This window comes from Dermacentor albipictus, unplaced genomic scaffold (assembly GCF_038994185.2).
Source record: "Dermacentor albipictus isolate Rhodes 1998 colony unplaced genomic scaffold, USDA_Dalb.pri_finalv2 scaffold_87, whole genome shotgun sequence".
Lineage (NCBI taxonomy): Eukaryota > Metazoa > Arthropoda > Arachnida > Ixodida > Ixodidae > Dermacentor > Dermacentor albipictus.
This window is the reverse complement of record NW_027225641.1, coordinates 223,782-248,275: the sequence shown is the minus strand read 5'-3', so window position 1 is coordinate 248,275 and position 24,494 is coordinate 223,782. Positions and strand designations below refer to the sequence as shown.

Below are 24,494 nucleotides of genomic sequence, written 5' to 3'. Positions count from 1 at the left end.
TCTTTTCTACCTCACCTTTAGTTGCAGGTTCAGTGAGATGTCATGTGTTTTTCACTTGGTTTCTGTCTCTTTGCACTGGTTTCCTACAATGCATACGTACCAACTTGGCCAGCTTACTGTTTTAGAATGAACTGGTATATAGAGTTCTTTCATGCTTGCATGGGCAGTAGCATTTACGTGAATGGTCCCAAGAGGCTGTTTATAGAATAACAGCTAAACTATTTGATGGCTATCTCTCCATGAAGGCTTTTTCAAGGGACAGAAAAGCTTAGAATTTTATTATTATAGAGGGCTATGTTATTGTGAAATAGTAATGGGGTTCTTCCTTTTGGAATTTTTTCTTTAGAGGTAGCCCGAGCCAGTCATGGCGAAGTCATCGCAGAGTATTTGATGCCCTGCTCTTTGGATGCAGGTAATGCTTTCTTTCTACCCTTGAATGTCCCAATTTCATAATATACTAGTCACTCGATCAACTGTGTTTTGTGCCATTACAGGCACTGGGCTACCCGTGGAAATGGTGCCAGAGAGCGCAAATGATGCAGGTATGTTTAAGTGTTCTGTTATTGGCTGCTACTTGGATAGCTATATCTAGTTGAGCTGTAGTCCACTATACTTGGAGGTGGTGAACAGTATTTCTTTTTGCTTTGTATTTTCTAGACAAAAAGTTACATTGCTCACTCGCATATCTATTTTCAATGCAGGCATTGATGCCTTTGATGTGCCCGACGTTGATGCTTTTGACATGCCCTGTAGAGAGCAGGATCTGGCTGCATCTTCTGGTGAGTATTGGCTGCATTCTTCAGTGTTGCAAGGAAGGATGACATAATTAGTACTATCTTTGTTTTTGACATATTTGGATGACTCTCATTATTTGTGCAGGCATTGATGTCGCTGTGGAAAGTGGCCCCATCGCGGGACATTGTTCTGCATCCAGTGGTGAGTGTTGAGCTTGCTTTTTTATGTTTTGGAAGTGGATGCTATTACTTGACACCACATCCTTGTTTAGTGCATGTACTTAGACAAAGCAGAATTGCAGTTATACTATTGCCTTTGTTCTATCCTATTGTTCTGGATCAACAATAACATTATGTGGGTGTAATTTAGCAATAAAACAGCAAACCCAAAGGCAAAAAATAGCATACGTGCAGTTTACAATGAATAGGATGCGCAATAACTGCAACACATTGCACATCCTAGATGTTGGGCGAGTCTGATATGGGCCAATCTAAATGTACTGGGCCTGTCTAATCTAAATTTACAGCTTGACAAACTTAACAAAAGAAACCTGTTTTCACAGGTTTTTGAAATGAAGGTTAAAGGCAATCAAGATTGACGAAATCTCGTCTAGTCTGAAAGCAACCGGATAATAGGAATAAAAACATAATGCTGACCAAAATGGGGTTGTCTAAAAATTCTTATGCATTTCAGCTTCCACACGGAAGCCTTGTTCATTGAGCTGAGAGGCACAAAAACTTCAGCTTAAATCCACATAAAAAATCGTTTCAGGCATCTTGCGCATGTTGGCGGGAGATTTCCATCATTTCGATTAAGCGTGTATGCGGTTGTTTGCATTGTCAGGGATTCCAGATACTATCGCTTCGTCCAGTTCTTGGGCGATGACTGAAGCTTGGCTCCAGTTGAAATCGTGTTATGTGGATTCTGCGTCTTCAGCAAGTGCACTGGAAGGGACTTTTTTTTTTTCACATCATTCATGTGTTTCTTTAGGCACTGCTAAAAATTTCCACTTTCACTAGTGTAGACATACCGTATTTACTCGCATAATGATCGCACCTTTTTTGTCAGAAAAATTGACGCAAATTCAGGGGTGCGATCATTACGCGGGTTAAATTTCCCGCGAAAAAAAATAATTTTTTTTTTCGTACCGTGTTTGCTGCGAGATGTGAGATTGCGGGTGCGGGACACCAAAACAAAAATGGCGGCTGGCGGAGCAAGCCGAACGCGCCGAACGCGATTTTTTTTCTTCTCGTGAGTACATTACGTGCATTGAAACACTTTCTTCCGTATCAGTGATGAATAATATCGTTAATATCGGCAAGTTTGCGGCAATAACCTAGCCATGTCCATTTTGAGGGGACAGAAACAGGTGGGCGCGCTTAGCAGCCAGTGACATATAAACACATGACGGGCATGCTGCGGAAACTGCGGCATCTGTCTTCACTACTATGCTAATACGGCACGTTTCCGCTAAGGGTGGGCGAATATCTTAGCTGTGTTACAAGCGTCGGCGTATGAATAGGGTACACTTTTAACGTATCAGAGTAAACGCGGCTAATATCATTGCCGCGCGCGATTTGTTGCGTGCTCACGAGTGCAAAAGCAGATGAAAAGAATCGAAATGGGCCTTTATTGTTTTTGTTGACATCAGCCATTATAAAGCCAACCAATAATAAAGGCAAGTTTGGTTGTACCTCATTTTGTCATAGAAGTGCGGAAAATGATGAAAGTAATGAAATGAGGCATCTACATAAGAATGTTTAGTGCGTGCAGGCCGCTTGGCTTGTCTTAGAGTCGTTCGCGTAGCATTCGACAGGTGGTAAGCACGATCATTATTCGCTAGACTTAGCACACGACATATCGCTGCGACAAGTTCGGGGCGCGATCATTACGCGGGAAATAAAAAAAAAATCGAATTTTGACGACAAAATTTAGGGGTGCGATCATTACGCGAGCGCGATCATTATGCGAGTAAATACGGTAATTGCAGACTGCACACAGTATCTTATATATTGACAACCCTATTTTGGTTGTTCTGTTTTATTCCTATTATAAAGGTTAAAGTACTTAGTGCTTTTTGTGGCAAAGAATGGAATTATACTACTTGACCAGGTGATGCAACAGGTGGCACTTATGTAAAGCCTATCAATGAATAAAAATAAGGCCATCAATTAAACTTCGGCACTTCTGCACTTACTTTTTGCCATTCCCCCCCTCCCACACCTCCAGCTTTTTGCCTCTTTTGTCATCTTGTGACATTGTGCGGCTTTCATTTCATTGCTGCTTTGATCAGAAGTGTGCAATTTATAGACGACTCTCTGCCGCTACTTCTGTTACAGTTGCATGTATACTTAAAAGGGTAACTGACACAAAATTTGTGTGTCATAGCCACTGACTTTGTAATCAGTGGGTGTGACGCAGTTCCTTAAACGTGCAATTCCTAAATAACATATTTTAATTTGATGAATTAAAAGAACGCATGAAATGTTTTGCTGAAGGGTTCGCTTACAAGGGACCTTTGTATGTCATGAACATTGGATGTGATCACAAGGTATCACTGATGCAGTAGTAACAGCTGAATTGTGATCATCCTTGTAAAAACCTTCAAACAAGATAATAGGAGAGAAAGCTGCAAAAGATAAAAGGCGCTGTGCATTTTGGCAGAATCAACAATAGGGGACCAAGCTCATCATTCCTTGTTTAAAGCCGGGAAGCGCAGAGTGAAAGAGGGCAGTGGTTTATTCGGCACTTAGGCTTTCTGAAATACATAGTCATTGTGCAGCTTGCAACCAGTGGACTTGACCGATGAATATGTGAACTTCGCACGACAAAAGTCTGCTATTTTCATTTTCGTTTGATGACCTGGCCTAGCAGCGACGACAGCAGCCTCAAACTTGCTGAAGCTGCGAGTCACGTTTTCAGCCAGCCCCCTTTCTCGGCAAACACTCGCGTGGCAGATTCCTTGTTGGCGCTGCATATTCTCCATGCACGGGTGCTGTTCTTGTCAGTACGATTGCATTCATGATGCTGACATAACGTGCAGCTTCTGCTACTGTCAGGTTTGAATTGCTCACGCTGTTGTCCTCATCACTGTCGTTAGGTGACACTTAGGCAACGATGGCGAAAAACTGAACCTTGTAGCCGTCATTTTTTCACAACTTCTTTGCATTCCAAATGCCACTCACCGTAGTCAACAGTAGATGCCTGTCGCGTGCCAGCACCAACTTCGTGCCACGTTTCATGGCACGATGTCCAATTTTTCTTCTATGCTGGTATTTTTTATCTGAGCTTCGGCATGACGCGAGTCCTCGCTTGCACGACGCCGAAATTATGTTGATGTGGCTTCACGCACAAATACTTAAGGCACTTGGAGACTGTTCTGACCTCTGAGACTTGTTGTACTAACGGGCCGTCCAATGAGGACGACGCACCGCTGTGATTGCGCGACAAAAAGTGGAAACACTACGCACTAACCGATACGTACGCAATAAGCTTGTGCGGTTCATGCAGATACAAAACGCAATGTGTTTAATGGCCGCTGAGTCAGGGATTTGATTTTACTACTTTTAAAATGAAACTACTGTTTAGGCAGGTACAGTTCAACGAGGTTTTACTGTAATTGCATTTTTTCACAATGTAAGTGTTGTTGCGACATACAACCGGTGCCACCAGTGTTATGACTCCCAACCGGTGCCACCAGTGTTGCGAACTTGCACCGCTGCACCACGATTATGGCTTTGTGGTCCCGTAGCGCTCGTCACCCGTTTCGTGACAGAGCGTTGGTAGTGAAGACTCCGAGCCTGGCGTCGATGAGAATAACAAAAGGGACTTTATACATTATATACAGGTTATCATACAGGACATGAACGGGTCGGCACTGGGGCCGAGTGCTCACAACAAACGCGACTGTTCTCGCACGACGACGTCCGGCGAAAACGCGTTACACATCTCACCCCAGTCGGGAGCGACACTCTCTCCCGGTGGGGTCGGCGGATCCTGTTTTTCAGGCGGCGTGTCGCTGCTTTTATAATCCCCGAGGACCATTGTCACTCAAACGGCCCAATACAAAGTCAGCACACGACGGTCGTCCGAGGGGTCCAACCAGCGACCGCGCTGGCCACCCGGTTCAAAGTTCGCGCGCGCGGTGACCTCCAGGCAAAGGGAGGTGCGGCGCCGGGCTGTCTGGCACACGCTGACATGTCCAAACTTGCGGCTCGCCGAGGCTTCTCCCGTGCGCTGCCTGACGGCTCAGCATCTTGACTTGTGAAGAGAGAATTAGGGCGCTCGCAGGATAGATTCCGCATCTTGCAGATTCGGAATCCGGGCTTGTGGTAATGGCACAACAGTGTATGCAATTTGGTATGAGTGGGTTCAACTGTATTTGGTTCTAAGGGCATAATGCTCCCACACAGTGTCCTTTAGCATTGCACTTGAGCTCAAGAAGCACAATGGCGACTATTTATTTTGATGTAATGCTACCAATTTCGCAGAGAAACAGCAGCCTGCACTTGCAGCGCCCCCAGACTTCACGAGCTCAAGCCAGGCACCAAAAACACCCCCACACTTCGCAAGCCAGGCACCAGCAGGCTTGTTTGAAGAAGTCAATGGCCAGGTGACACTGCTTACGATTTATTGTGATTGTAATTATAGTGCGGACAGTCAAACTTTTTTCCCAAGGATTAACTGCATGTTGTAAATATTGTCCAGTATTTGCTGTTCGCTTATTTGGTGTGGTTTAATGATATTTCATAAGTTGTGGGAGTTCTGTGTTGTATACACACCAGTGAAAATTCAGTAAACCTCAAAGTGGGAAAATCCAAAGCATGGTCTTTATGTATTTGCTTACACATGGGCATAGTGCACAGTAGTACTGTGATCTTGTGTTATGTGATCAGAGTTTGGTCAAATAATATTGTAGGGGCACATTCTTTTTTATGTACACTAGACATTTAAAGATAGCTGCTGCATTGAATGACACTGCCGTTTCAATCTGCCCATTATGATGTCATATTTCTGCTGATAATGATTTCTAGGATTAATTTAGCAGCAGAAAAACAGCAGACTGCTACAATTTCGCTTTGCTTTAGTATTAATTATCAAGGAACTGCAGAAGTTAAATCTAAAGGTGCTACATATGGCATACATATGGCACAGGGAGTGATATCGCCCTTTTAAAGCAAAAATTCTGTTTTTGATGGGTGTATGATGAGGATTGGTGTCAGTATACCTCCTCCTGAGCCTAAGAAGAAACGGGGTTTACTGAGAAGCCCTTCTCATCATATCATGAGAAGCCAACAAGGACTCCAAGGAAAACAAGGGAAATTACTTGTACTTACTAATTGAATTAAAGAAATGATAAATTAATGGCAATGAAAGTGGATGAAAAAACAACTTCCCACAGCTGGGGAGCGTTCCCACATCGTTGCATTATGCATGCAATGCTCTAACCAATTGAGCTACTACAGCGTGCGGCATAGTAGGCCAGCGCCACCACTCACAAACCTTGGCAGCGGATGTGGAGCATCCTTTCTGCCGCAGGCGTCACGAGTACATGATCTTTCTGGGTGAAAGCAACTGTTCAATAAACCCGCACATGCTATATGAAGGCATCAATGTTGCCGGATTTGAGACCGTCATTATGTAAGAACGAGAAAAAAGGGGGTTAACTGAGGGGCCCAATATTTATTAATCATATCATGAGAAGCCAACAAACAGAAAACATAAGGGAAATTACTTGCATTTACTAATTGAATTAAAGAAATGATAAATGAAAAAACAAATTGTCACAGACTGGGAACGATCCCCGTCTTTGCATTCTTCCTGAGGCTGTTGCTTAAAGGGACACTAAAGGGAAACAATAAATCAGTTTAGACTAATGGAGCATTGTTTGAGAACCCTACAGGCAGTCATTTCAAAAAGATAGTTTGATTATTAGATGAGAAAATGAAGGTACAAGTATCAGTATTTGAATTTCGCGCCGAAACCCCAGCGCCGGTACGTCAGCGTGACGTCAGGGATTTCAAAGTATGTTTTCACATTTGAGCCGTGTTGGCTGAATATCGGTTCCTAAAACTTACCATGTTTAATACTTGGTCCTTTCAGAACACAATGTAGTCAATCTGTACCACTATATATAATTACTAGGCCCTAGAAGATGCCATCAAAATCCATGACGTCACAGCCCCCAAGTGCGGGAACTCAAGTAGGCGTCGCCACCTGTATTTCGTTCTTGCGCTTTTTCTGGCTAACCAAACGTCTTATCGTTGTAAGAGTGGTGTTCTTGGTGTTGTAGAACGTAAATTTACTGATGCAGGAGAAATAATTCTTTACTTTAGTGTCCCTTTAAAATGGTGTGTGCAAGTTTATTTTGCTGATGACTGTTTTACATTACTAGGCAGCGAAATTTTTTTCTTGTCTTGTGGGATATATACTTGACTCCTCCTTTATAGATAGTTATATTTTAGCAAAAAAATAATTGTTACTTTTCATCACTATCTTTATGCAGGTAAAAGTTGGTGAAAACACCTTCATGCCATTAGACAAATGGCTGTTTGTGATGAAGAATGTGTCCGACGGCAAGTGCTGTTTGGAGCTGGCCAAACACTTTTGGCTACCTTCTAAGGCTGCCACACGCAGCCTTACAGGCCAGGCGTGCCGCAGCATGGCCACGAACTTGACAAAGCTGCCGGCCACCCCAGAGAAGGTGGAGATGGTAAAGAGTAAGTATATACTACAGCAGACATTTCTTCACACTATTACACATATTGCCCTGCAGTGGCTATGGTGTTTTGCTGCTGACCATGAAGGCTACAAGCTTGACTCCCACTCGCTTCCAATATGGGAAGAATTCAAGAACATTGGGTTCTTTAGGAATTCTTGAAGAACCCAATGTGGTCATAAAAATCGGGAACCCTCTACTACAGCATTTCTTGTAGCTCAGCTATTTTTGCTATGTTAATTCTCATCAGTTAACCAATTGGTCTACCCAAATAAGTCTGTAGAACCAAAATGTATACTCTTGACTCCAGTGATAGAAAACTCACCTTAGTGGAACTACTGTATAAACTTAAATAGGGTTGCAACATTGGCTGGCTGCCCATTGGAATGATAATGATATAGTGTATTTCCGTTAACTAGTCTGGTTAATTCGATCCTGTTCTGAAAGCTTCAGCTGGCACTCATACATTTCCATTGGCTCAAATGCATTATTTCTATTTGAAGTTGGCCTTCGCTAGATAATGCAAACTTAGGTAATCGTAATCATGCATGCTGTACCCCCCGAAGAGTTCTTCAATAGCTGCTGTGTTTGTCTTGGGTGTTACTTAAGGCACAGTGAATGCATTGAACGTATATCTTCCTCCAAATACCCCATTTATGGCTTGCCTGTGGACATTTTAAGAAATGAAAACAGTTTACAAATAATTATACACTATTTGCTTGGATTTAATGTGCACATTTTTTTTATAGTAACATTAGTCTAAAAATTTCCTCTGCAGTACAGTCTAATGAAAAAGACGAGAATAGAGTGCCGCGCACGCCTAGCGAAGCTATATGGGCTGGATGCAGTGCGTGGCCAAAGATGAGTTGGAGACTAGTGGTATAGACTACAAAAGCAAGCTACTATAGTTCAAATTGCCTAGCATTACACAGAATATTATCAAGAGGAACACTCATGACGGACGCTGGACACTTGCCCTGAGTGTCGTCGTGTTGGCGTGCAGCCTGGCTGTTACTTTGATGGCAGTGATCGGCATCTACTGCACGCATGCCCGCAGTGGGCTGATGAAGAAGAGACGGAAGCCACCGGACAAGAACTTCAAGAGCGACCTCAGTTTGAATGGGCGTGATGACGTTGACTCTGTGCACATTGGAGACCACAAGGCCCACCTCCACCAGTTTTTGTCACGGAAAGACAATTGAAGATGTACCTGGCGTTGGCGAGACAGACGTTGTCCAAGATGGCGTACACCAAAAACTCAAGCTGGCGTTCTCGGCCTCTGCTTCTTCTTCTTCAGCGCCTACCTCTTGCGGAGCACGCGTTCAAGTCACTTCTTTTTCAGCGCTGGCGCGTGACACCTAGCGGCAATATGCTTTATCGCATAACAATGACGTATTGCCGCAAAGCTGATAAGAAACCGGTCGCCATTGTGCAACACATATTTTTATTGCTAGAAAACCCGGTGCTCATTATATTTATTCTGTGTTTAGGAGCTTTAGTGTCATTTGTGTTCTCTACTTTGGACACACAGAAAACTGGTGCTCATTTGATTCAGGGGTGTGTTAACATTGGGCAAATAAATCAGTGCTGTGTTTTGGAGTTTTTTCTGCATCTTGAGTAATTTGAACCACCGGATAATTCGATAAGTTTTGTCAGTCCCATGTAAGTCAAATTAACAGAAGTCTACTGTATTTTGCTTAGCAGATGGAGGACAGAAACGAGGCTTAAACAGTCTGCTGTTCCGAACGTTCTGGTCAGTTTACAGTATTCAAAAATACCAAGTAGTTGATTTTAGAATCCGAATCAGATGCTACGCACTAACTATTCGTATTTCAAAGTGCAAACATTGGCCTATTCCTAAATGCACGGTCACTTTTTGTCAGAATAATGAAACGCTTATAAGAGGTTAACGAGGCTCCAAATTTAACATGTGAATGAACAAATTCTGGGCGTGCGGAACCAACATCGGTGGAACTCGCAAAACAATGCAGCTTTACAATTAAGCTTGCTGGGCTTGACTTGTCCTGTACTTTGGGCGCCGTCAATGCTGCATAAACTAGACTTCACTAGTTTTGGTTTCGAGGAGATGCCTGCAAGATGGCCGATTACCACGCTTTGGCAATGTTTATAGTTTCTCTTACAGGAATGAATTATCGAATGGAGTGCTGTAAGGCGTCTGAAATTTCTAGTGCCCTTATACGCTGTCTATGGGACCAGTGACGCAATAGCAAGGAAACGAAGGTATAGAAGCTTTGCACAGATATAGAGTGGAATCTCAATAAACGGAAATTGCTTAAACATAACTGCCACTTAAATGGAACGTCACCCTGGAACTACTGATCAACAGAATGTATTTCTCTGGTCCCTTGACGTTCCGTAAGGAGAGTTGGCTGTAGTCTAATCCTTCTATGAGCCAACATAGATTTAAAACTTGCTTTACAAAATTAAGTCGTGGGATCAAATTCCTCCCATGGCAGCCACATTACGATAGAGGTGAAATGCAAAAACACCCATGGTGCCATGCATTGGGTGGCCAATAAAGCTCTTTAGGTGGCCAACATTAACCCAGAGTGTCTTACTACACTGTTCCTCATAATAAGATTGTGGTTTTGGCAAATGAAACCTCAGAATTTAAAAAAAAGGAAATAAGACGTTTAAGTCTTCCAAAGCCCTTAAAGGGACACTAAAGGTAAATACTAAGTCGACATGGACTGTTTAAATACTATTCAAGACTCCTGGCAACGCTTGTTTCATGTCAAGAAAAGACTTAGTTTATGAGAAAATTGCATCTGAAGGGTCCGAACACCTCTATCGCAATTCAAGTATCCAGCCACCCGACCGGGGAATGGTGACGTACATGTGCCATTGCCGTCCTTTGCTGCCTTCAGTGAGTAAAACGGTGCCCGACAGACGGCGGTACGGATTTTTGCATGGAACGCAAACGCGCAGCCATGGAGAAACCGAGCCAAGACAGAGCGGTGGATTCACTGCCACTGCAACTGCCTTTCATCAAGTGGCGTGGTCAGTTCGGGCTTCCCGATACATCACACGGAAGGGGAGTTCTCTGCTACTTGCAGTTTGTGCGAGTTTCGCGAAACAGCGAAACCAGCGCAGCACTACGAGATAACGAAACTACTGAAACACGAAAGCACGGGCGGCGCAGAGTCGAGCAAAAGGATGGATAAGTGGGCTAGTTGGTGCGTGCTTTTAGCATTTTGTAGTTCCTGTGCGTTTTTAGCGCTCAAAGCTTTTATTATAATGCAGAGTCGAGCGAAAACAAAACCTTTCGACCGCCTGTGTTGTTGTCAAGGGTAATGTCAATCAATTCTTTAAGAAATAATGAAATGAACTGGGCAAGTAGCATTTTCTTTCGTCTTATAAAGCTATGCAATGGTGTTTTTATAACGAGTAGCTGAGAACTAGTGACAGAGCTTAAATGAGCAGTACCTTCGTCATCCGGGGAGTCTCTAATTGTGTGCTGCATATACTGCAGTTTCTCGATTACTAAGGCTCTCTGTTTGTGACAATATTAACGCCTTAGAGATTATTTGCTTTTGGTGTCCCTTTAAGTTTTACGAAGTGCTAAGAAATTCTTGAATTTTGCTTTCAGCAAAGTTTAGTGAATTTATTTGTGTATTTGACCATGAGATTTTCGCAAGCTGTAATTTCAAGCAATTGAACCTGATTAGCATCTTTGTGGTGGTGGTAGGCAGAGGTTTATGTGCAAAAGGCCAAATGAGCATTTGTCAGCAATAAAAAAAAAGTTTGCTTGTTGTTTACACAATGTCTTCCGTGAAGATTTCATGCATTATGTGGTGCTTTATTTCTTATAAATGTACTGTTGGGGTGCTTAAATGCCATGAAAACATACTAATTTTGTACGCAAGAGCTATTGCAAACCCTGTATCCAATATTCGTTAGCATATATATATATATATATATGTATATCGTACACGCTCATATCGACAATATTATAGAGTTGCTTTGTTATATCCAATAATTTGACATTTTTGCATGGTAAATCAGGGTTCAACTGTGCTATTTCTGTATTGTTCCCCTAGCTTATTCCATGGCTAGTGTATCACTGTGTCGTTTTGTTTCTCTACTCGGTACTTGCATTACAACCAATGATAAAACGAAAGTAATATACAGTTAACTGTCGATATAACGAACTTGAATATAATGAAATTCTAGATATAATGAAGTATTTAACATTCTATCATTTCCTGTCCATGAACACTATGTATATTGAAACTCAGCATAACAAAGTGTGTTTATACCCAATTCAGGCACGTACCCGCCCCCCCCGACATTAAGACGCATACCCCCCCTCCCCGCCCACACGCCACCACTTCTCATACACATTCCTATAGCGCCGCCAAATCAATGTTGAAACTTGACAGCTATTCGGCGGTGAACACTTTGTTGCCTTTTTCACTCCTTTTGGATGGCGGTAGTTATCGGCATCCTTTGGGGTGTGAAGGCCAGTTCCCTCATCGATTCGGTGCCCACGCGATTAACTCGAGATGCATTTAGTTGTCACCATCTTTTCTACGGTCTTGTGCTTCGCTGTTGCTTCGTTCGTGCAGCGTTCTTCGTTTAGACTGATCCAGGTACCAAGAAAGGGATTCGGTTCGTGGTCAGCTGGTCTGTATGCACATGGAACGAGTTGCTGCCAGAGAAAACGCCAATTGCGTTTAATGTTTCCTTTTGCTTCATTATTTCCTCGAGTAACGGCTCGCCGCGACGCTGACAGGTTCTCGTAACCATATAACTGCGATACGGGTTAGATAAGGCGAAAAATAAAATAATGCGAAACAGCGTCCATCATGAAACCCTGCAATAACCCTTAAATCCATAAGCAACATGGATGTCATCCGTTACCTCGTCTGGTTTTTGCCTAATTGTAGAGCACTTTTTGTGCAAAATTGCCAACTGGAAACTAGATTTGTAAGGCGTTGAGAAATTAAGCGACCTAGTGAGGAATCCATTGTCGGCAACCGAGGCAACAGCCAAAGAGGAAGAAAAAGCAAAAGTTAACAAATTGAACCATTGTTTATGAAAATATTTATAGATCAACATCTTTTTATTTAAAGAGGATGTAGAAAAAACGCCGCCAGAAGTGCATAACAATTCCATGTGCTTCGAATGACGCTTCTACAGTTACCAGTCGAGCGGCCTGACGTAGCCACTTCTATGCTGTGCTTATATAAGTGTCTTGCCTAGCTTCCGCAGTGGGGATAGCACGTTTAGAATCGCAGCGTCCTGCGCCCTACGAGGTTGTGCTGGACTGGCAGCCAAGCATTGCTACGTAACTTCCCAAATAACAATACAAGTCGTTTGCAGCACTTAACTTGGTAGAGCATAAACGAGGGATCCAAAAGAACTGTGACGGTTCCTCAAATATATATTTCTCTATAGTTCTTCCAGAGCTCATTCAAAATACGCTACTGTAGTCGGATACAAATTATGTCTGCAGTGAAACCCCGCCCACGCCCTCATAACCGCCAGCCACTGTTCCTCCGGGAGGCTGGAAATAATTCGTACTTCAAACTTTTTCTGTTCCCCAAATAAGGTGGTAACCACAAAAATAAAATTATTAGCACGTAATTTTATACATTTTTCCTCGCCTATTACAGTTGAATGGCCAAACCCTAATTCTTTATTGAACTGAAATAACATGCTTGCTTTGCTGCCACTGTTTATTAAGTTTCGCTTTAGTTGGCAGTGAAGTTTCATGAGTAAAACGGGTTCAGCAGTGAAATGAAAGGCACCGCACACTTTTGAAGAGTGAAATGCTCAGACTCCATACACTTGGTCCGTGTCTGTAGCACACTTCATTGCTTCCGCCGATGAAAAGACTCTTCAAGAACAGCAGACGCTCTGGAGGTATCAAGTATGACTACATTTTGAAAAGGCCGCATGGTGACGATTTTGTTTGCTTCTGTAATTGGCTGGCGAAGTAACACAACCACGCGCGGTTTTTGTGCCTTGGTTTCCAACTGCTGTTTTTTTTTTTTTTAAGTTGTATTCTACTAAAGTAATCTTTGTTTTACATCTTGGCTTCTTTACTTCTTGGCAGTGTTCTTCCTGCGGTTCTTTCCTGCGCTTATTTCATTTCTCTTTCGTGGGTTTACGAGTTTTTATGGTGAATGGTGGACGTTATTCACATTTATTCTAGTAAAGTACACCCTCCCCCCTCATTTGCATAGAAGTTACCTTGGGTTGCCCCCTCCCCCCCGAAAAAACATCCTGCGTACGTGCCTGACACAATTTGAATATAACGAAATGTCACTGCCGCTGTGAAGGAATACCGAGGCACTAAATAGAAATTTCTGAGGACTCAGTTGGTCAAATGGTTGAAATACATGTGGCTGCTTAAGAACTTGCCTCTACAATTGTGCAACCCAGAGCGGCCACCAAAGCAGTACAGTGTCATGTTCCTTGTAAAGTAAAAATGTGACGAGATTCTATCACGCCCCATGTGTGACCTATCACACCCCATGTACCTGGAGCACTGTGTGCTGTAGGTACAAGTGAAAGGATGGAAGGGTGAGCCAAGAAGGATGCTGGCTTGATGAGCACACTCTTCCCGCGTGAGGAAGGGGAAAGGAGCGAGCTTCCGGTAACGCATGGGTGATTGGGGCAAGCGTTAACGTGCGTCTCCTTTTCTAGCGCAGCTGTGGCTGCGCATGGCCGTCAGTGTGGCTTGACTGCATACACAGCCTGTGTGCCCTGCTTTTGAGGTGACCTGCCACACGCGCAAAGACTGGGCGAGCTGAGATGGCGTGGCCCTGTGCACCGTCTTCGCTCTTTTAGTGATGGAGGTTGCGCAATCTCAAGTTTTGAAGATGCATCTAAGCAACAAGCAGACGAAGCATTTGTCTCCCGGCTGCTGGTGCTTTTCATGATAACATCGCCCCACTGTGACCAACACTACGAGCTGCGGGGGCAGAGTGTACATGAAAGCATGGCTGGCTTCGCTTTGTACCGCCAATGTGATGATACCGTCAACACGGTATGAAACCGTATGTTTCGTTGCTGACTCTCAAGTTGAACAAAACAATTGTTTTTTTTCATTCAAACCTGTTCTTGCCTATTTCGTCGTAATTTGGAGAATTTCGCAGCCCCTTCCGTGTAAGAGAAGTTCATCTGTGACTACTCATTCTGCATAAAGTATTGAATGTCAGTATAACAAAATTTGGTATAACAAAACAGTCTTCCTTATATGATGTGTACATCTATGCAGTTTTAAGGCCAACTTGCTGATCGACTAACCCAGCAACAATATCCACACATTTATGAAACCGCACCTTGTCACTAGCACAGCACCTTGTTTTGTTGTGACACCTTGTGTGGCATGTGCATTGTTGCAGAAGAAGCCTCTCTTCAAGCTACAAGCCCCCACATACGAATACCTGTTGTCGTTTATCAAGAATGAACCTGACGATGAAAATGACCCAGACTGGTGTCCCAACAGTGAAAGGAGCCAGGTAACCGCACGTTTCACCTTCATTACTCTGGACCAGTTCACAGTAATCTGCCCTGTGCTCAACAAATGCAACATTCAGATGTTTGCAGCAGTTGTTGTGCAACAGAATTATGAGGCGCTTTTATCACAACTAGGCTCTTTTATCACAACTACAGGGTTGCTAAAAAGAAATAGGTGAGGCTAGATTGCTGGTGTATATTTACGGATATTAGTTAGGATCACTTGCCTAGTTTACCATTCGTGACACCATGGACCAAGGAAATTCGTCGCCAAGTCCTAGCATTGTTGTTCCACATTATCGCATTCATGCATGTGCATCCCTAGCTACACACACAAGACTTGTGTCTCACCTCCATTCGTTTCCTACTCAACTAACATGCACAATCCTTCCCATTATCCTTGCCCAGGGTGCCCTCACATGGAATTGCTCATAGGTTGGGCCTTACTGTGAACTGAAGATTCATACTTGAGAAAGGACTAAAAACAATTGAAGCTGGTGATAGCCATAGGATCAATTTCTCTCAACTATAGTATTGGCTTCCTGTGACGTACAACACAAAAACCATTTGAGACAATTGGCACGTGAGTCGGGTCGTATACCATGTGAGAGTGCACCAATTTCTATTGGGTCACAGATAAAGGAATGAAACACAAGAATCGTAATCAACCATACCACTACTTTTTTCATGCGTCGTATCTAATGGCAGCAAGTTTCTTATAAAAGCAAGAGACTTGGTAGGGGTGGGGGAACGGCTTGTGATGACCAACCCTGTCCGTGCCAGGAGCCTCCAACGCTGACCCGCTGAGCAGATCTTCGACAACTGCCGACTCTGCTACACGTCTCCCTCAAATCTTTTGCCTCAATATATTGCGAAATGAAAACGCATATAGAGCTGCATTCAAATGTTGCATTGGGGAGTGTTGTAACCGTGAGTGAATCTTTTTCACCTCTATGAATGGCCTTAGAAATGGTAAGCTGCCGTGTAAGAAGCGTCATTCAAAGCACTGTTGTGTGCATGAGTTTAGGGGAAGCTTCTCCCAAGAAGCTCCTATTCTGGTACATGGGAATGAAGAAATCATTTTGCTCAGCATGCACTGCGCCACATTTATTGTCATTTGTTGCATTTGAAAGAAAGTTCAAATCTGCCAACTGCTAGAGTAGATAATTTTACACCATTTTTTTTACAGAAATTGTTCAAAATCACATAATTTAACAAGTGTAGCACTGTGCTTGCAACTCTAACTTAAGCATAATGAAACATAACTTATGTAGCCTGCACTCGTTAGACATCTTAAGTGGACAAAATTGATATTTTGTGCAGCACTATGAAAACTCCACTAATTCACAAGTACTTTTGCAAAACCATCGTAAACATAAAAATATCATGTAAGCTGCTATATATTGTCGGTTATAGAGGCTATGACAGATGCAATTCTTTCTCAACTTGTCAATTTTCTGTAACTTCTATTGAAAAAAATTGAGGCCCTAGTTTGAAATTTCGGTTTGAGGCCCTAGGGTGAAATTTTGCTTCCTATGGTTGGTAGAATTCTGCTCTCTTATGTGCAGCAAATTTCATTCATACTAGCAGTTGTCTAACAAGAGCATTGCACTACTTCACATGTAAATATGAAAGTGAGAGTTGGCCCAGAGTTATAATCTCCTGGCTAAATCCACCTTCCTTTACACTGAATGTGCACCTTCCGATGAGATGAAGGCCAAAATCCAATCATTGCAACTGCATGTAAGCTGTCCATCAATTCCCACTTCCTTCTTCATGCCAACTTTATTCTTTCTATGCACCTCACCACTGGCACGCACACGTAATGGCTCTGTGCACACTGTACATAATGTAAGTACTTTGCATGTTGTGTTAGGGGGAGGGCACCTACGATGGGGGCTACTATCAGCCGCACCCCAAGGAAACAAGAAAGACGAGATCTCCAGGAAGAATACCAGCTAGTCGGTGGCCAAGGACGAGTGGTGTGCCGGACCACCGGTACTGCCACACTAAATGTGGCTGCAGTCTCCTTCAATGGTAGTCTCTACAGATTGAACTAAACTACACCGCCCCGCTGCATTGCGCTTTCTTATTGAAATCTGGAATGCTGTGATGGTTGAGCGAGGCCCGTCAGTGTTGCCACTGCAGTTGGAAAGTGGCTGCAACATTCTGTTGCTTAACCTGCAGTCGCATGTTTGATTCCCGCTGGCAACATTTTGATGGGTACCGTGCATTGGGTGCACGTTAAAGAATCCCAGGTGGTCAAAATTAATCCGGAGCCCCCCCACTATGGCGTGCCTCATAGTCGTATCATGGTTTTGGCACGTAAAAGTCCAGAATTTATTTGTAATTTCAACATTTCGGTGGGGACAAGATGGGAAAAAGATAAAGCTTGTGTATCATGTTTTGGGTGCAAATTGAGCGACCCATAGTGGTGAAAATTAATCCAGAGCCCTTCTCTTCAGCACCTCTCATAGCCTTTGGGTTGGTTTGTGATGTTAAATTGAATCACTCTTCTTTTGTTCCCTTCAGGCCAGCCGCAAGCGGAAGTTGCAGGAGCCTAAATCCATGAAGGTATGTTATTGCTCTTCTGTGCCTTGGAAGGGGGACTTCATTAATGGAGTTAGGGGAATCACTTTCGGCATGCATGCGCGTATAGGTAACTCCTGCACCACACCTCGCACTTGTCAGAAGAGGACAGGCAAAAATTTGTTCAAGCTCAAGCACTTTGCCAACACAGCGCTCCAGTCGAATCCAGATATGGATGTTTCTCTCGTGGAGAAACTGCAAAGCCAGGTACTACTTTGGTCTGCTTTGATATGCTGCCTGCAAAAAAAGAGGGAGAGAGAGAAAATGGCAAAATATTACTAGTGGTGCTACAGTGTTCTGGTGCTAAAGTCAGTTAAACTTATTAGTTTTCAAACCTGTCTTCGCACTTACTGAAGCTGTTGTTTGTTTTGAACATAAGCGTCTGCATATGCCTACTTTGTACGCATAGGTACATGCGTGTAATGTTGTACTGTAAGAAGGTAATGTTTACTTTTTTTGTTAATCATTCGATGCCTCTCTGAAGCATATTTGCAGTTAAGTGGCCCATTGCCACCAAAGGAGTGGCTCACTACCTCTGTCAAGGTGCTCAGTTCGATAGCTTTTGTGTGGCTGCTCCCTCCATGTTATCTGGGGAAAGTAAACTTGAAGTAAATGTGATGGCACTAATAAGGCCTGCAGTCAGTTTTGCTTGGGTCTTTTGCCAGGATCCCTGCATTTGTCATTTATCTAGAAGCAAAAGCTACAGAAATATTCAGCAGAGAGCATTGAACTGCTGACCTTGTTTGCATGAAGGCAGCTGAAGCACAGTACCAGCCGCATTCGCTCAGCGGCTGTGGCGTTCTGCTGCCGAGCACAAGGTTGCAGGCTTCAGTCCCAGCCACAGCGGCTGCACTTCGATGGGGGTGAAATGCGAAAATGCTCATTTAGTTAGATTTAAATGCACAATATAAAGAATTCCACATGGTCCACACAAGGAAGCAACAATTAATCCGAAGCCCTCCACTGAGGCATCCCTAGTAAACCACTGCAATTCCAAGACATTAAATTTTACAATTGGGGACCTTTAGAGGAATATTCATAGAATGATGATGGTGATAACTGAATTTTTATTTGGAAGCATAGAAGCAACCATGAAAAGCAAAGAAACAACTCTGTTAGTGAAGTTGATTGCACTTTCGACTGTCACAGACCAACTCACCTGCTCACAGCTTGCTTAGGGGTCCCCACAATGCATGCAGAGAGTGCCAGGCATAATGCGGAAGTGAAATGGTCTCAGAAAGTCATCAACCGAGAAAGCTGCCCTAGTGAGTATGGAAAACGCGAAAGCATGTGACAAGATCGAACCAATTAGCCACCAGAAGGCGAGCAAATATGCCTATCTTTTTAGGGGGAACAAGCATGTTATCTGGAGGAATTTTCATTCATTGCGCATTGGTTAATTAAATTTTTCGCTTCATTTGACCTTTACTGAAGATCCTTGTAACAAACAATGACATTCATACATAAGCTGAAGCTTCCATTGTTTTGTTCCTAAAAGAGAGCAGGTGTTGGATGAGTTGACCTCTGCTAATGTTCACACATACATTCGTGTAACCCATGGTATAGTTTTACCACATAAAGACTAGCGGGCATTTGAATGCAGCATTTCTGCATGAGATAAACAAGTACAGTTGCAAGGAAAAGAGAAAGGTATTTTCTGGTGCATCTGACGCAGGTCCTGGAACTATCTAGGTTGCAGGATGTCCACGATGAGCTGAAGAGAAAGACTGAAGAAGTGGAGACCTTGAAAAAGGTAGGATGCCACTTTCATTTACCATCACTATGTATGCTGAGTGCCAGCTGTCCGAGTCCTGTGTAGCACAGGGCGCCGTATGCAAGTTTAAAGAAATTGTGCAGAAACCTTCGAAGCTGATTGATTTGAGCAAGGCTTCTCGTAGTTTGACTGTCTGTGCAATCTGTCACTGCCGTTGAGCATCTAGTCTTTTGCGTTAAGCAGCTTCATGTGGTGTGTCACTCCCCACTAACCAATGGGCTACTACTTCGTTTGCAGCCATTTCTCTAGTGTTCCGCCATGCATGCCAACACAGAGAACTGGTGTAACCTGTGTCGCTGAGTTTTGTAACCCTTCCACGAACGAGCACAGGTGTGCATTCACTGCAACGGAAATGACGTTGTTACTGCTGCAACCAAACGTGTATCGTGCCCCGTGCATACTCTCCTCCTCTCCATCTCTCAGCATCTTGTCCATTGTCTTCCTCTCCACGCTTTCCTCTCCACGCTTTCCTCTTCCTCTTCACAGTCCAAACACTGAAGCATGAAAACTCGTTCCACTCTGGAAAGAAAGGTTTGACTTATTGAATTGGCACATAAATCGGGATAGGAATATGAGTGCATGACACTGATCACATACAATGGCAGTTAGCCTATTGGCACATGTGAAAGAATGTTGGATTGATTTCATTGCTCTTCTTCTGTCCATACTCTTTGGGGATGTAAGCAAAATTTTTGTTCTCATTGCTCTTTCTCCATGCACTTCCTTTATATGCAACTATTACTTTCAAATATATCCCCTTCAGGTGCCAATTCTGTCCCATAAGAATTTAGCTTTACCACGTTTCTTTCATCTTCATAACCATCAAAGGTCTACAGCTGCTAAGTGAATTAAGAATTTTTAATGCTTAGAGTTCCGTCAAGTTTACAGAATCTGGATTCGATGCAAAAACTCTTCAGGAATGCTGAGTATCACATACATTAACCATTTCATGTCGAACATACATGAAAAATACCTGTACAGCCACTTGAAAGATATTCCTGATGTACACCATAGAGAAATATGATGAAACAAGTGAACCCACTATGTGATCACACACTGACACCAAGAGATAGCATCCAGCAGTTTACTTTCCAACTCGTTTTGCTGATGTATTTGCAGCACACGTGCAATCAGAATTGGTTCGAAATGCATGGACACCTCTGAAATACATTATCAAAGTGTTGATGCACTATGTGGACATGCACAATTAAGTACGCCGCACCTGAAGGGGATATATACCATTCCTGAGCAAGTCGCAGTACATTTGTACCAATAGCTGCAGCCTTACTAACCCCGGTATATTTGTCCTCCCACTTTGACTGTTTATTCAAAGGGCACCTTTTTTTTCTTTCCAGAAAAGTTCTATAAAATATGACACACTCATTAGATTCGAGTGCGAAGCCAAAACTACAATAGGTGCTACCACGTCCCATCCCCCGATTTCGGATCCCGTCTACTATGGTGTGCAACACAAAGAAATAATGGATCTCAAATGGCATTTATGGCACTGTAGATAACAGGCTCAGGGCAGTCAAATAGTGATAAAGGCTTGGACTGTGATCACTAGTGATGTTCGGCCCACTGTGGCTTGGATGCAATACATTCTATTTTTCCAAGTGGGAGATGGCTTGGAAATGCAAAATGCTATTTCTGTCTCTTATTGTGAAAATCTGATGACGGAACGATCGAGGGTATTGCGTTATGAATTTTCTGAAGTATGGAAATTCGGGTGTGCATTTATCGAGGGCAACTGCCTATTTCGTTTCTGGCTGTAAGGAATTTGGTGTGCGTTACAGTTGGACATATAAAAAAAGCATGAACACTAAATACAGTAACTGCGTTTACTTTCCTTCCATACGAGAAAGGTGCTAGTATCTCCATTGGGATATGCTAGAAGTCCTGCTGGATGAGTTATAGAACCAATTCTATAACAGAAACGTAAATTGCGGCTGCCATTACACAAATGTTTAATGAGTATACATTATAAATTGTCCTTTTGTTTGTCTCTGTTGCTGTTTTAGCATCAGCTGTAAAGCAGAGAATCTGTTTAAAGTCCTTATGAAGCAGTCTGTGGTTTAAAAAAAAGAAAACTGAACTGATACAGTAATATAACTTTTAGTGTTTGTACGAAAATTTAGTATTTCTTGGCTTTGGTTGTAGCATTGTTCAAATTTGAAGCTTGGCGAGTCTGCAGTAGCTCCAGTTCTTTGCCCATGTGCATTTTCGCTCATTGTACTATACAGTAACTCTATTGGTAGCATGTTATTCTTGTACCTTTTGAGAAATTGGAACGGTTTTATATGGTTTTATGTGGCATTTGTGTAGCAGCTAATGTAGCTCTAAATCATAGTAGCATGCTTGGCTGGCACATAGTAGGCCCACAATCAATGGAATCCTGAGATAGTTATGATTTTCCTTTTTTCCCTTCTGTATTTAAATCTGCTATTTACATTGGTTACATTCAATGTCGCATGCCAATTTGAGCCTGAGAAAAGTTTAGAAAAGCTATTGCGTTGGTGTAAAGCTCACATACTTCAAGGTCTTGTGGGGGCAAGCGAAATTGAAGCTCAGCCTCTTTCATAAGGAGTCACAGAGCATAATGATCGTGAATCACTTGGGTGAGGCTGAGAGTGGTGTAGCAGTGAGAAGAGTGAGGTACATAATTCACCCACTGCCGATGTGGTACAGTGAAGGCATTGTTCATTGCTTGCAGGCACTCGCAAACTTCAAAGGCAGCCGCGTCGAGTTCTTCAAAGACCTCAGTTCTGCCAAAAAGATCAAGCGGAAGCCTCGAGCCGTAAGGGTTGTTTGTGATCCTGTTGGTGTTCTATTTGGTACACCCCCCTCCCTCCCGTGCATTGCTTTTCTGCTCATTGCTGGTAAACGGTGCAAAAAGACAGGGAAACGCATAATGCGGCATCCCTTTTTTGCAATGCACCTTGTTGCCCTGTTCAATAGTGCTTTATTACTAACCCAAGAAGATAACATATTTTAACAGTTTCATCTAATAGAAAAATGTCATAGTTTATCTGCAGGTTTTGTAGTGTTCCTTGAAAGTGAAACTGTTTTACCCGGCGTAGTGGCTTAGCAGCTATGATGTTGCACTGCTAAACATTAAGTCGTGGGATCAAATTCCTCCCATGGCAGCCACATTACGATAGAGGTGAAATGCAAAAACACCCATGGTGCCATGCATTGGGTGGCCAATAAAGCTCTTTAGGTGGCCAACATTAACCCAGAGTGTCTTACTACACTGTTCCTCATAATAAGATTGTGGTTTTGGCAAATGAAACCTCAGAATTTAAAAAAAAGGAAATAAGACGTTTAAGTCTTCCAAAGCCCTTAAAGGGACACTAAAGGTAAATACTAAGTCGACATGGACTGTTTAAATACTATTCAAGACTCCTGGCAACGCTTGTTTCATGTCAAGAAAAGACTTAGTTTATGAGAAAATTGCATCTGAAGGGTCCGAACACCTCTATCGCAATTCAAGTATCCAGCCACCCGACCGGGGAATGGTGACGTACATGTGCCATTGCCGTCCTTTGCTGCCTTCAGTGAGTAAAACGGTGCCCGACAGACGGCGGTACGGATTTTTGCATGGAACGCAAACGCGCAGCCATGGAGAAACCGAGCCAAGACAGAGCGGTGGATTCACTGCCACTGCAACTGCCTTTCATCAAGTGGCGTGGGCAGTTCGGGCTTCCCGATACATCACACGGAAGGGGAGTTCTCTGCTACTTGCAGTTTGTGCGAGTTTCGCGAAACAGCGAAACCAGCGCAGCACTACGAGATAACGAAACTACTGAAACACGAAAGCACGGGCGGCGCAGAGTCGAGCAAAAGGATGGATAAGTGGGCTAGTTGGTGCGTGCTTTTAGCATTTTGTAGTTCCTGTGCGTTTTTAGCGCTCAAAGCTTTTATTATAATGCAGAGTCGAGCGAAAACAAAACCTTTCGACCGCCTGTGTTGTTGTCAAGGGTAATGTCAATCAGTTCTTTAAGAAATAATGAAATGAACTGGGCAAGTAGCATTTTCTTTCGTCTTATAAAGCTATGCAATGGTGTTTTTATAACGAGTAGCTGAGAACTAGTGACAGAGCTTAAATGAGCAGTACCTTCGTCATCCGGGGAGTCTCTAATTGTGTGCTGCATATACTGCAGTTTCTCGATTACTAAGGCTCTCTGTTTGTGACAATATTAACGCCTTAGAGATTATTTGCCTTTGGTGTCCCTTTAAGTTTTACGAAGTGCTAAGAAATTCTTGAATTTTGCTTTCAGCAAAGTTTAGTGAATTTATTTGTGTATTTGACCATGAGATTTTCGCAAGCTGTAATTTCAAGCAATTGAACCTGATTAGCATCTTTGTGGTGGTGGTAGGCAGAGGTTTATGTGCAAAAGGCCAAATGAGCATTTGTCAGCAATAAAAAAAAAGTTTGCTTGTTGTTTACACAATGTCTTCCGTGAAGATTTCATGCATTATGTGGTGCTTTATTTCTTATAAATGTACTGTTGGGGTGCTTAAGGGCCATGAAAACATACTAATTTTGTACGCAAGAGCTATTGCAAACCCTGTATCCAATATTCGTTAGCATATATATATATATATATATATATATATATATGTATATCGTACACGCTCATATCGACAATATTATAGAGTTGCTTTGTTATATCCAATAATTTGACATTTTTGCATGGTAAATCAGGGTTCAACTGTGCTATTTCTGTATTGTTCCCCTAGCTTATTCCATGGCTAGTGTATCACTGTGTCGTTTTGTTTCTCTACTCGGTACTTGCATTACAACCAATGATAAAACGAAAGTAATATACAGTTAACTGTCGATATAACGAACTTGAATATAATGAAATTCTAGATATAATGAAGTATTTAACATTCTATCATTTCCTGTCCATGAACACTATGTATATTGAAACTCAGCATAACAAAGTGTGTTTATACCCAATTCAGGCACGTACCCGCCCCCCCGACATTAAGACGCATACCCCCCCTCCCCGCCCACACGCCACCACTTCTCATACACATTCCTATAGCGCCGCCAAATCAATGTTGAAACTTGACAGCTATTCGGCGGTCAACACTTTGTTGCCTTTTTCACTCCTTTTGGATGGCGGTAGTTATCGGCATCCTTTGGGGTGTGAAGGCCAGTTCCCTCATCGATTCGGT

General features: G+C 42.9%; 1 protein-coding gene across 1 annotated transcript in view; it reads left to right on the top strand.

The window, feature by feature from the left end:
- The window catches only part of LOC135919047 (uncharacterized), a 54,837-nt gene extending 37,339 nt beyond the window's left edge, over positions 1 to 17,498 (top strand). Inside the window, exons 4-11 of the mRNA XM_070530349.1 lie at positions 347 to 412; positions 495 to 542; positions 702 to 779; positions 880 to 936; positions 5,226 to 5,347; positions 7,241 to 7,454; positions 14,830 to 14,946; positions 17,477 to 17,498. Of these exons, the coding sequence (XP_070386450.1) occupies positions 391 to 412; positions 495 to 542; positions 702 to 779; positions 880 to 936; positions 5,226 to 5,347; positions 7,241 to 7,454; positions 14,830 to 14,894 (606 nt within the window). The 5' untranslated portion in view covers positions 347 to 390 and the 3' untranslated portion in view covers positions 14,895 to 14,946; positions 17,477 to 17,498. The remainder of the gene's footprint in view (positions 1 to 346; positions 413 to 494; positions 543 to 701; positions 780 to 879; positions 937 to 5,225; positions 5,348 to 7,240; positions 7,455 to 14,829; positions 14,947 to 17,476) is intronic.
- The last annotated feature ends 6,996 nt before the right edge of the window (positions 17,499 to 24,494 follow it).